We start from the raw sequence: 13,709 nt of genomic DNA on the forward strand, positions 1-13,709 counted from the left end.
CTATTAAGAGAATTTAACCCAAATAAGAATGAATTTGAGCCAAGTGAAGAAGTACCCTCAAAGAACCTTAGATACCTTTGCTCCATGGAGCAAAAATGCAGTAGACTTGTCGTAAGAACTGTACTTCAGACAGCTTCCTCCTCTGACTAAAAAACAAGAAATCAGTATTTCGTAATTATCCTTCTAGTCTCTTGAGAAAGGTGCCTGGGAGAAAAGGGCCCAGGGCTGTCACGAGAAGAGCTCTTCAGTTAAACTTGCTTAATTAATCTGTGAGAGAAAAGGAGAATACTGGTTCTGAATGAAAGATACTACTTTCGTCCCTCCTCCCACCCCCAGGATCCCTTAATACATAATACAAATTTTGTCTCCTTGAAATAGTTAGAATCATAGAATATCTCAAGTTGGAAGGGACCCATAAGGATCCTCAAGTCCAATTCCCTGCTCCTCGCAGGACTACCTAACTCTAAACCATATGACTAAGACCGTCGTCCAGATGCTCCTTGAACTCTGACAGGCTTGGTGCCGTGACCACTTCCCTGGGGAGCCTGTTCCAGTGACCGACCACTCTCTCAGTGAAGAACCTTTTCCTAATGTCCAGTCTGAACTTCCTCTGACGCATCTTCATTCCATTTCTTCGTGTCCTGACGGTGGTCACCAGAGAGAGGAGATGAGCACCTCCCACTCCACTGCCCCCCCTGGAGAAAGTATAGACTGTGCTGAAGGCACTCCTGAGCCTTCTCTTCTCCAAGCTGAACAAACTAAGTGACCTCAGCCGCTCCTCGTAAGTCTTGCCCTCGAGACCGTTCACCATCTTGGTTGCCCTCCTCTGGATGCACTCGAATCGTTTGATGTCCTTCTTACATTGAGGCGTCCAAAACTGCACACAATACTCGAGGCTGCACCAGTGCAGTGTAGAGTGGAACAATCGCCTCCCTCAACTGGCTAGCTACACTGTGGTCTGTGCACCCCAGGACACAGTTGGCCCTTTTGGCTGCCAGGTCACACTGTTGACTCATATTCAGTTACACTCATTCTCAGCAACGCATGCTATTCATATGGCAGAACTTCGTAAAGGATGCGAAAACAGATTTGTAAATGCTAGTACGTGATTGATACAAACACAGTATGTCATATTCACTTTTTTCTTTTTTTTAAAAAAAAACAAACCTTGTTTAAACATGAGGGCACAAGAGACTAGTTTAAAAAAGTAAAAATACAAAACTGCCATACTAAATTAGTAAATGGTGCATCCTTAGGCATACTTCAGTTTAGAGCTCTAGAGATCTTCCAAGAAAGAACGAACCTTGCAAAGTAACAGTGAAGTGAAAGGAGCTATGGCTAACCCTATCTATTTCAGAACTGTAAGCTGAAGTTTCTACAAATCTATCCTCCTATTCACGCTACTTCATTGCAGACCACTTGCCCATTCTCCATTGTCACTACTTCTTAAATTTATGTACAACTGTCATCAAAGTACGCTGCTCTCATGCATGCACTTTGGGGGAGTCCATATACTGTCCTTTAACTCTGTGTGAATTTTCCCTTAAACTCAATAGGAATTGCTCTGAACAGGGCACACAGCATGTGGCCGCTCTGACATTTAAAAGTAGAATCCAGTATTTGTGTTAGGAAACATGCATAACGATAGAGTTAGTGCACTACTGCCATTTGGAGCATGGGGTTAGACTACTCTCCATTATTGCTATCTCACAGGGACTGAAACCCAGTAATTCAGGTAGCAGAATCTGCTTTTCATGTATTTTCAGGGGCATGTGGTCTACATTCTGTCTCTGCTGTTAACAGATGTTTATTTGGCTATGAAACATTAAGATCAGAGAATGCCAACTGAACTTGACATAAATTACAGGACTATATTCAATAAAGTACTCATGTACTTTATGGCGGAGTTGGGAAATTAACGGCAATGTGTGTGATTTGCCCAGCAGAATTGGTCTATGTGGATTTGTATAGTCCCTAGCATTTGGCAAAGTTCTGACCAGAGATTTGGGGCTTCCCTGTTCTTCCTATTCAACACGCAAAGTTCTCAACATAACCGCTCTAGCATAATAGTAGAGGAGAAACTGGGCTAAAGAGAGAAGAATGTAAATGGGCAGTCCCTGCCTCCTGAAGTTAGTGAAAAGAGTATTTAATACTTGAGATCATTTTAGACAACAGAGGTGGTGACAAAACTGGGATTAGAAATGAGTAAGTTTTAAGCCCCGGTTCTGTAGTTGTGTCACTGCCATCCTCCCCATTGGAGGAACTGTTGTTACGTGAGGTGAAACAAAGGGAAGACACGCATACAGGGAGTGGTCTAAAGGATCCTTTAGTCAGGATTCTTTTGGCACACGTACAGAGCAAGAAAAAAACCTGGGCTGAAATAAAGCTTACTTGAAAATGACCTATTAAAAGATACAAAAATAGGAAGTTTTGGTTGAGGGAGGATGACGACACCAAAGCCAGGCGGTTCTGGTGAAATACATAATTTTTAGTTGATACTGTTCCTGGTGCATATTACTAAACTTCGCTGTGCTCAAGTGGAGGATATGTCTGCCAAGGAAGATTTTGGCTGTAGAAACCAGAAATAGAAGACGTGCAGAATAGCTGATGTTGTAGTCTGTGCTCATAGAGATTTGGGATATTTCTTGCATGTTTCCTAGAGAACCACAGTGAGCTGGCTGGCCATAGAGCCTAGGAGGACTGCTAATACAGTTCATCTCAGCCTTGTACTTAAGTCAATCAGTCTTCTGACTGCTGAAAATAATACCATTATAAGATGTTAAAGCGTCACAAATTACATCGTTTTTAGAAAGTCATACACAGCCAGCAACTTGATCCCCCTTCCAAATTTTAAGTCAGGTTTGAGGGAATGGTACAATCAAACTCCAGTAAATCAAAACTCACGTGTGTCCTTAATGCACTGATTTCCTGTATAACTAATTTCTTTTTTTCTCCTGAACATTTCCCGTAAAAAAAGAGCTCTACTGGATACCCAAACCTATGCAGTCTTACTAGCTTGGAAAACAAATTGTCCTTCAGTGAAACAAAGAGACAGTCTGCTATTTCAGGACTTCAAATAGTCTCCTGTTAGAAGGAGAAAACAGAATAATCTTTTAGTATTATCTGTTTTTAAAAAGAGAACATAAAAACATTTGTAGTAATCACATTTGGCGAACAAGGATAGCCTGGCATTTAGGATAATTGCATAAGAATTCTACTTTGTTTAGGAGTCCAAAAGATGGAATGATTGAAATGTTAAACTGTTGTAGCACCAGTAATACTTACTTTCCTAAAACCAAATCCTAAGGACTGGAAGGAAATTAAGACAGAACAGGAACATTGTGCTTACATTGCGTTAAATAGAAAACAATGGGTTGGTCATACTTGAGCCTGCACTTCAGTAAAGTCTGGCCACGTTTGCAGTTCTACTGGAAGAGTACTGGAACAGGTCACGTGTTTGCTTGTCAGTCTTCTGGTTTCATTCGTCCTGTTTCCTCTTGGGCTTTTTGGGATTCCGAGATCGGCTCTTTGCTTTGCAGAGTGGACATATGGGTGCATTCCGATGAATTTGTTGGTGACACGATAAACATGCCTGAAACGCGACATTGCAGCCTCTTGTTACAAACGTTTAAGTGGCGTTGTTACACGGGTTTTTGAGTATCGTATTCTAAGTTACAGTACAGGAAAAAAATAACTAAGGCTTCTTCCTTTCAAAGGCCAACCAATGCTACATTCTATACAATCCAGGTCTCTGGACAGTACAGTAGCTTCAGGCCAGGTGAAAAACCAGAGAACTCACTGAACTGAAACTACAGTTCAGCAGACATATGGTTCAGGCATGCATCAATACCTTTAACATTAAATTCTCTTTTGTGGTAAACGTTCCACGTGTTTTAAAGATGCTTACATGCGTAATAGCTCACTGAGTCAGAGAAGTTACAGTGAAGGCCAACTGTGAGGTCACAGAATTCAAGGCAGGAGTGGGTGATGAGATGAATTCCGCTTACTTAACACAAGATACAGAACTCTGCCATTTTGCTCAATACTAAGCCCTTTAACTTCCATTTGACTGAAGCATATTACTTTCAGAAAGGGTTCTCGATGGCCTAACTTCAGATAGTAAGTACATAACTACGGAGTGTACCTATGTCAGTTTGCCTCATTAGTCAGTGAATCTTTGGAACTCGGGTGGGATGAATACCCCTATGGAATTACTTCGCTCTTCTCGCTGACTGCAGAAGGAGCTGAGAAAACTGTCACTCAAGTGCGTGTGGTTAGGTTACATTAATCCATACGTTAGTCTTGACTTGAAGATCCCAAGAAGTGCAGAAACAATCACGTTTCCTGGTAATTTGTACCATCGGTAATTACTCTCCCTCATAAAATGTGTGCGTTGCTTCTAATATGAATCTGTTTGGGATTAACTCCCAGCTATTAGTTTTTCTTTTGCCCAGCATTTTTTTTTTCTTACATGCCTTTCTCCCACGTGAAACAGGAGTGGGAATTGCCTATGTCTCTACTTATGGAGACTCTTAAGTCATAAAGGAATCAAATAATACAGAGCCTTGTCCTTAACCCTTGATGACCGATGCTACTACTTTAAGTCTACTGGTGTTGCTCTTGATTTGAACCACTGCAGGAAAAACCAGAATCGGGACACATGATTTTTCCTTCTCGTAAATATTGATCAACTTTATAAACATAATACATTCCAATGACAAATGAGAAAACCCAGTGCATTGCATCTCCTGACCTTCATTGGAGGTGGCTGTTGTCTGAAAGTTGCTGTCTGTCTGGTATCTTGTTTCCTAGCCACTTGCAGCTGTTGGGCAGCTGCTGCAGCTGCAGCCAGAGACTCTGGGATGGGAGGCTCCTGTGGTTCTGTCTGCCATTCCGCTTTCTGCTTTTCAAAGTAGCTAGACAAAAGAAAAACAAATAAAAAATATAACCACCTTCTGGAGTATTCCATTAGTTTGTAAAGGATATTTTGTGTTAAAATATAATGGATCACATTTCCCTATCATGTTCCTCCACTAGATCCAAATTGCGTATGCTTAGACACCACTTGGACTAGTTCATAAATAGAATTGGTGGTACTTTCCTCTGCATTTGTACACTTCAGCCAGATTCCACATTGTCAGCTGCTAAAGTGTCCTGATGTACAACTGAATATAAGTCTAACAGAATGGAAAACAGACAGCATCCATATTTAATCTTTAACAGCTTTAGAGGCACCTCTGTCAAACTTCGTTTCTGTATTTTATTCTGTTAAAATGAATAACTTTTGTAGGCAATAGATTAATACATTCTTTGAAGTGTCAAGGTGCTTGGAATGGAAAACAGCATTTCTGAAGAAATGCAAAAGAAATGTTGAAAACTGTGTGTCTGTGAAAATGATGCCAAATGTGCTGGGCATTAAGAGAAATGTAAGTTTCTTAAAATATCACTCACACTTAAAACTGATCTGTTAAACAAAGGACACTGTTCTTTGAATAGTAGCTAATTCTGTCACCCTCCCCCCATCTAGGTTATACCTAAAAATGAAACTGTAATTTATTATCCAAATCTATTCCATATCTAGGGTAAATTTACTTCTTGACAGTCATAGGTATATGGCTAAATGCCACTGCCATGTGCATGCAGCAAAAAGTAAAATTCTGACTAGCAGTAGCACAAACCAACTGAAGAATACTTGCTTTGTATCCCTTTCTTGTATTGCCTCCTACCTCTGCTTGCTAAACACACACACACACACACACACAAATAATTTTTAGGAAAAAAAAAGTCTCGCTAGAAAAAGCTGCATACAGTATAAAAATCTAGAGAACCAACCACCCTTGAATTTTTGCGTGTCATATGTAGAGTTTGCAGCTTGGAATAATCTAAATTTAACTTCCAACAAATTCAGACTGAAGGATATCAAATACATGTGCTCCCACATCCCTTTTTTATTAACTTTTGTTTTTCATGCTTACCTCTTAATTTCTTTTTTCAACCTCCCAACAAAAGTAAAATGACAAAATAACCAGTAGAATCAAGAGAAGGTATAAAGCCAGATAATGTTTGCTTTGGAGACTTACTCAAGGGACAGTTTCTCTTCCTCCTCACATAGGTCTGGCAGCCTCTGCAATCCCAGGGTCATCCGCAAAGCATCTACATGCTCCTTCAGAGGTTTGTACTCCTCGTGCAGGCGACGAGTAGATTCCAAGAGCTTGTTGAGATCATTCTCAGATTGCTTGATAGTATTCTCCATCTGAAACAGGAGGATGGGTATGTTTTTAAAGAACTGCTCCTTTAATGGCTCTCTGAGCAAGAGACTATATCAGAAAGAAGAGATTTTTCTCACTCGCGTTGGAAGAGATTGGAGACAATGCAATAGTAAAACAAAGAGTTAAGATACTGGGAGGATGAAAACTGGGCAAGGAAGAAGCAACTGAAAGGGACATACAAGATGCATTTTCATTTAAAAAAGGTGCAATCAACCTATATGACCTTCTGAACAACAGAAAAAGCAGGTTCCAGATAAGTCAGCAAGTGAGGAGCTATGGAAAACTCTCAAGGGACATTAAGAAAGAAACTAAAGTAGATTAAAATGATTTTCTGTGTTTCTAAGATACCCGAACACCGATGGTTAGAAGTTAATAAACAAGCTAAGGAAAGGTTCCTGCTTCTCTTACTGCAGTAAATGGGAAAAGCAGCAGAGAAAAAGACAATCTGACAGGAAGAAGGGGGGAGGATGAAACAGACTGAGGTTATGCAGCTGGGTAGGGGAATAGACATTTCAAGTGACAGATAAATGCAGCCTGCATATCCAGTACATAGCTTGCGCTTGCTTACGACGTGGGAGATTTTTTCTTCTGGTGCAAAGCACAGATACCTTCAGAGCTAGAAACCACTGTACAGTCATGTAAGTGCCCTAACATGACGTAAAAACTGCAGGTTTAAAAATAAATTCCCCATTTAGCCTCTCTAATTGGCTTATCTTCCTTGTTGATAAACTCTTTTTCTCTTATTTGTATTAATTCCCTTCAGGCTGATGCTTCTTAACGTTTGGTGGTTCCACTCAGTGATGAAGGTCAGCTCTTACTAAGAACTTTACAAATATATTTTCCCAAAATCTCTTTTCTTCCAAAAACCTCCAATCAAAGTCCCACCTAGCTGCCAAAGTTCCTCTGTTTCCAGGTGCTAAATGAGAAAAGACTTAACAGGAAGAAGAGTTTTCTATGGGACTGCCAGAGTGATGTTACTGTGGCTACTGGTAAAGTTGTAGCCACAATGGGCTTGGTTATCTGTCCTCTTGGTGCAAACGCTTTCTATGCCAACATTACAAAATATCCCACCCAAATTTCCCCACAGGCAGGAAAAAAAAATTATCCTGAGGTAAGTTCACTTCGCATTCTTTGTAGGATCCTAGGATGGTGGTGTACGGTCCAGATTATTGAACCAGTGATAGCTCACTGATGTGCACAATTCCACAACCCATGGAACGATTCATATACAACTAGGTCTTAGTCAGGCTGTCCGCAGCTGGACTGTTGCATACCACATTAATATCAGCATGGATCAGTCGCAGCTCCTCCACATGGGCCATCTTCTCTTGCAGCAGCAGGTCCATTTCCTGTTTGTATTCTTTCAGGTGCCTCTCCTCAGACTCCAGGGCTTCAAATTCCGCTTTCAGTCGTGCCTTTATTTTTTCCATCTGCAATGTCTTATTCCTGCATCCCAGTGATAATTAAAAATACAGAGAGACAACAGTAAGTCACTGCAACATATTTTTGCGAGGTCTCATTTTGTATGTGATTACATGGAAGAAGGTAATAGCAGTAATAGACAAGGGTGGGACTAAATGTGTCTGAGAAAGGATGAGGTGCCTTGAGAGAACTGAATTACAATCCCAGCCTTTTTGCTGAGCTTTTCAGTGCCATGAGAATTCTTATACTGAATTATGAAATTAACAGAACATTGTCAGACTTTAACAGTTACTGTAGATTCAGAGAATTTGTACCGATAGAGTTCTACTGCATCAGTTAATTTGGATTAAACCTTGGTTCCAAAACCAGAGAAATCCAGAAAATCTGGGGGGTTTAGCACAGGATTCTAGGAAATGTAAAATGAATTGGCGGTGATTATAGTGTCATATACACTGACTACGACTGTGTGGGCAGTACTTTGAACTGCTAAAATACTGACTTCAACTTCAGGTTAAAGAAAATTCCAGAGCGATGACATATCAGAATAGTAAAAACTCAAATACTGGCCATCAACATCCCACTCGCAAGTAATTCTGCATTCTCCTGGTTCTTTGCTAAGCTCGAGTACCTGTCACGTATTTGTAAATGTTTCTGCCCATGTTTCTGCCCGTATCCTTCATTCTGATTTTTTTTCATTGGTGCCAATCTGTAATTCTATAGCAAAAATGTTTAGATACTTAGTCCTTATCTCTCTCTTCAAAGCTAATAATCGAAGAGTGTGAGTTTCAGTCATCAGACAGTTTTAAGCAGCAGAACAGGCTACGGCTCTTGTGATTCAACACTTGTCCAAGCTGTTGAACAGAACAAACAAACTGTCCTTGTTCCTGCGATTCAGTTAATAAAGAGGCCTTAGTTATTTTTCATGTACTGGAAGTTAGAATGTGATACTGGGTAACCAATGCGTCAACAACACTTAAATGTTTCTAACAAGAGGCTGCAATGTCACATTTCAGGGCTGTAATCAAGATTTCCAGGACTCCTTGCTTTACCTTGTGTGAAACAAACAAGACTGCAGCATTCCTTTTTGGTCATACAAACAGGTCCGTATTGGTTTCCAAGTGCACTACTGATAAATGCAGTAGACTTCCTACAGGCATCGTGTAAGAGGGTGCTGGGGAAGAGGTTTGCATTCATATTTAAATATCCTATTCCTATCCCAATGCAAAGTGGGGTGAGTTTGATTCAAATTCACCGTAAGCAGCAACGCTGACTATAGAATGCAGTCTGTAGGTTATAGGAAGCTGCCTATCAGATTAGGAATTAAATTCCAGAACAGGGATTTCACCCCGATCCTAGAACAGGGTACATGACTTCCCTTCCCACTAGGCCCAGACTTGCTCCCACGGAAGCAAGCAACACAGGTCTGATGTTTTTAATGGAAGCAGAAGGCACTGAGTGCCCTGGAGGGAGCTGCTCTATCACCTGTTTCTAGGAAAGGGGATTCCTAAACCTCTGTGGGGCATTTGTTCCCTTTACAAACTGTTTCCGTACCCAGTCCCCAAGGGCTCTTTCTGAAACTGCTCCCACAGCACTGAGGAATGGGTGGTTTATCTCAGTGTTAGTCTATATCATACTTGTAAGAATAGGAGAATATATATATCCTGGGCTTTAACAGAGTTACTGTTTTTTCTCACTCCAACCAAAATTCCCAAAGAAATTTTAAAGCTAGCCTGAGGACTCTTCTTTAAAGTATATGACAGGTGTCTGTACAGGTTTTATTCTTGCTTTCATTTGACCGAATCTCACCCTCTGTCACCATCCCTTTTGGGGACGCTCTGACGTTGTGCCTGTGAATCCTCCTCTCAGTCCCCTCGTTTCTGTTTCCAAATCGGTCTTTGTGAGTTCAGTACCTGTTTATGCATCTAGTTTTGGTAACCTTTTCCTGAGTGCATAAGACATCACTGGCACAATGGGCTTCCACCATTTCCTGAAGAGCGTGGCAGAAAGCAGAGTCGGTCCCTGGGTCAACTAATTATGGCTATCTGTTCCAAGTATTGTAGCTAGTAATGTGACCAGGGTTCCTCCCTCTCTCACTTCAGGAGTTTATAAAGCTGCAAGATGTAAAAATGGTATGATAAATAACTTGTCCAGTATGCATTCAGAAATGGGCTGCCTGGTAGGGATAATATGAGTGAAGGAGATTTAAAGCGGAACAATTAAAAAATTGATGGTCAGAGGGACTGCTACTTGTTTCCTTAGAACAAAATAAGACCAAATTCTGCCTTGCATTGGTACTTCAGAAATAATCTTAACAGTAAAGTTCTTTCCTCTATATAAATAAGTCATAGGAGATACAGATTACTATTCCCAGTGGTGGTAACCCATGACTGTTAAGAATAGAAATACCAGACCAAAGATAGATACAGAAAAAGCCAATGACAAATAAGGCCATGTCAGAGGTCACTCAGAGACATTTACAGATATTGTGGAAGATATACTTAAAACCAAATTTGATAAAATTCACATAAGAAACTCTCATGTTTATTTTGAAGGAAATTCTTCATAAAATGCAAGCTCCTTTTAAAAGACTTGGGGATAAAAAAGTGGGTTTATCTGATCAGATTTTGTTAAAGGTGACTCAAATTTGACATGAATGTTGCAAGTAGGATTAACTTTTTGACTTTTTTTTTAATTTAAAATATATTCAAGCAACTTTCTTGATACTTCATTGTACACTAAAGCTAGTAACATCACCTTTACAATACCTTATGCCACAAACTATTGGCAAAAATGTCTTAATTACATTTTATATATCACCTTTGAATATATGTTCAGAAAACTGAATGCACCATAAATTTCCAAATACAGGATACCACTCTCTCTGAAAAGATCATTTAATGAGAAGTTTAAATTAAGTATTATAATAATTGGACCACAAACTGTAGTAGGCCATATTTAGATCTGTATCTTAAAACAGAGCCTGCCAAGGAGTTGAGTAGAAAAGCATTGTTCCTACTCTGCAAAGTATGTGTTGTCCCATCTCTTTCTAAAAATATTTTTGGGGTGCTAGACACACAAATATTTTTGCTCGGTCTTTGTTCACCTTTGTGGTATCGTGTGAAGAAGGCCGAGGCCCATACAGAGCTGCCTAATTCACCTCTTCCATGGGTAAAATGTGCTGCTTAGAGGTGCTGTTATCAGCCAGAAGTCTCTGACCAGCTGCATGCGCCGCCAGTGGCAGCGCCTTTGTCCCCTGCCCTCTCTCCTCTCTCTCCGATAGCCCCTCTCCAGCTGTCGTGTCCCAAAGCACTTCTCATCGCTCTGGGGTTACCCACGGTCAGCATGCCTTGCACCTCCCAGCGACACCCAAAATCGCTGCCTTCACTTTCTTTGTAAGTTGCTTTGGCTTTTGGGTGCATGAATTCCTACTAAGTGAGAGCAGCTCAGGCCTTATGCTGAAAATCAATGCCCTAAGCCACAGAGTGGAAATGCCCTACCTAAGGCTAAGAGACAGGCACGCCCCCGGTGCGGGCGCGCACGCTGCCGTGCCTTCTTGTTACGAGCCCCCTCTTTCAATGCATCCTGCCAGCCACCGGGCGAAGGAGGCGAGATACAAACCCTTGGTGCGTGGCGTTGCGCGGAACAGCGGGCGAGCCAGCTGCCTGCCTTGCGGCCAGTCCCGGCGGGGGCGGCGGGAAGAGCCTCGTGCCGGTGCGTCCCCATCCATCGCCCCCCGCGACACCCTGTCACCCCGGCACTCGCCGCCCTGCTCGCAGCTGCGGGGCGGCGGCCAGCCACAGCAGGTAGGGAGCCCTCCGCGGGGTCTGCCCTCCCCGCCTCGGGCGCCTCTCCGCCGTCGGGCATGCGGGAAGGCGGGGCGGAAAGAAGCCAGCCAAGCGCTGGCCGCTCCACAGGCTCGGCCGCTCCCCTCCCGTAGCACGCGCGCGAATCCCACGCTCCCCGCGGGCCACAGCCCCAGCGCCAAGCTGCACCCGACACCCCCCCCCCCCCCCCGACACTGACCGCCCGGGAGGGCCGGCCGCCCCGGCAGCTGAGCAGCCCTGTCCCCCCCCCGCGGGTCGCTGCCCTGCGCGGCCGCGCTCGGCTATCCGTGCCCTGCTCGGACGCTTAGCCGTGCCGTTCTCGGGGGCACGTCCGTCCCCAGCTTTCGGGTCGTACTCCGCTTTCCGTGCCATCCCCTTCCTCCCCCGGCCCGTCAAGGCTGCTGCCGGGGAGTGAGTGGGGCAAAATCATAGATTTGTGACGGAGAGCCTCGGGAACAAGAAATAATAATTCAAAGGGCTTAAGAAAACCCACCCGCAGCCCGACATCACTCCCCCAGCTGCGTGGGGCTGCTGCGTCCTTCCCACCCGCGCACGCTTCTTTCTCGCGTTATCACTCAGGGGTAATTCTCTGGAAATGCACGACCACTGCCGCCCTTCGCTGCGCATTCCAGCGGCGATTCCCCGCAGCAGATGCTCCTTCCCTACTTAGAAAAATGCATTTTCAGCTCTTACCGCAAAGCCCAGCGGTGGTTTTCTTTCCCTGACTAGCACAATAGCTACTTTCAGACCGATGCAACTCCTCCGCTCCCCCGAGGAAAAAGCTGCTTCGCGTAACTGATGCGGCACCAAGCAAACATACCTGATCTCCTTGATGCTCTCGAGTTTGCACATAATTTCTTGCTCATCTGCCATGCTTTTCTCTCCCGGTTTAAACCTCCCGTGAAATGTACAAAAAGCCAGGGGAAAAAAAGAAGAAACATACAATAGACACAATGTAGTCACCCCCTCCCAGCATACGGTCTCTGAGCCTGTGCGGTAGGCTCTAGTGGGAGCTATGGGACTGGGAGTCCAGCTTCCCATTGGTGCCTAGGCAGACAGGCAGCAGAAAGACTACAACACCCACAAGGCAGAGCAGAGCGTTCCTGCCCTTCTTCCTGCAACTACACTTTAAATCAATTTGTCACACCTCATTATGTCAAAGGTTGTTAGTGCAAGAAGAGCAGAAGGCTTCCTCCTGAGATCTGTGCGATGTTAGCACGTTGTTAAAATTATCGAATACGCGCTAAGAGACTGTTGAATGAGTTCACGATTTTGATTAAAAACTTTTTTGACACAAAGACACGCTGTAGCCATTATTACTGCCATGCTGTGTTCTACTGGATGCTCTGAGTGATGTGACTGTGTCTGGAGTTCAGAAAAGACGTATTTTGTTCTTTGGCTTTTTCTTTTTTATTTCTGGTACTGTACATAGCACTTGTAACTATGGAAAAGAAAAACAGAATGCAAATAAAACTGTTGGATCCAGGAAAGTGACCATTTGTCCTTCTATGGACGTTCTAGCCAAGAACATCAGAGCACTTTACAGAGATTGATGAATAGACTCTCAGTCTTTCCTCAGCCAGCTAATTATTTTCCTTCGGCTTCTGTAAGGTACCAAACATTGTGTTTTAAGTTATGAAGATAACGGTTATATGGCAACACTTTGGAAGGTCTCTTCCAGGATCTGTCCTAAGGGATCCACAGTGTAAATTCATGATCCTTCACCTGTATGCCCCAGCATTTACCCTAGGGTTTACCAGCTCTGATGGCCATGTTGGGCTGAATGGTCAGCACATGAGAATGAACGTTAAGCTCGAGGTCTAGACAGTCGGTAGTGAAATTGGACTCTGCGAACATACACTTCTGTGTGTTGCAAATGTACAAACAGCAGTACCATAGTCTTAGTGAATATAGCAGGCCACTCAGCAGTCAGTAGTGTGAGCCTGATGAGAGCAGGGCAATTATTCTGTAATATATTACAGAAATGTTATGTGGAAGGCACTGGAAGTACTTAACCTCTACTCAGCACTGAGCAAACTTGCTGGTGTCTGGTCTGGGGCTCTGAAAAGGAGGTGAAAAATAGAAATGGACAGAATGCAGAGGAGAGCAATGAAAATGGTAAGAGTTTTGGGGAACACGAAAGATGGCTGAATGCAAGACAGTGTGGCCATATTTATATGGGACATGGCAGACC

General features: G+C 43.1%; 1 protein-coding gene across 1 annotated transcript; it reads right to left on the reverse strand.

Moving 5' to 3' along the window:
- Positions 1-294: 294 nt before the first annotated feature.
- Positions 295-12,451, reverse strand: ZC4H2 (zinc finger C4H2-type containing). The gene is made up of 5 exons (XM_059824290.1): positions 12,336-12,451; positions 7,544-7,715; positions 6,081-6,253; positions 4,754-4,916; positions 295-3,592 (listed from the first exon to the last, which is right to left on the reverse strand). Exons 1-5 carry the CDS (start codon positions 12,386-12,388, stop codon positions 3,479-3,481), a joined length of 675 nt encoding a protein of 224 aa, XP_059680273.1. The 5' UTR covers positions 12,389-12,451; the 3' UTR covers positions 295-3,478.
- Positions 12,452-13,709: the final 1,258 nt, after the last annotated feature.

Source organism: Gavia stellata, chromosome 14 (assembly GCF_030936135.1).
Source record: "Gavia stellata isolate bGavSte3 chromosome 14, bGavSte3.hap2, whole genome shotgun sequence".
Classification (NCBI taxonomy): domain Eukaryota; kingdom Metazoa; phylum Chordata; class Aves; order Gaviiformes; family Gaviidae; genus Gavia; species Gavia stellata.

Bases quoted from the DNA above. Each gene is read 5' to 3' on its own strand.
- ZC4H2 (XM_059824290.1), bottom strand. From the start codon at position 12,388: ATGGCAGATGAGCAAGAAATTATGTGCAAACTCGAGAGCATCAAGGAG. The intron at 4,917-6,080 runs GTAAGTCTCCAA...TCTTTTGTCTAG, and splicing joins GAAGAGAAACTGTCCCTTGA to CTACTTTGAAAAGCAGAAAG. The intron at 3,593-4,753 runs GTCAGGAGATGC...GTCGCGTTTCAG, and splicing joins AACAGCCACCTCCAATGAAG to GCATGTTTATCGTGTCACCA.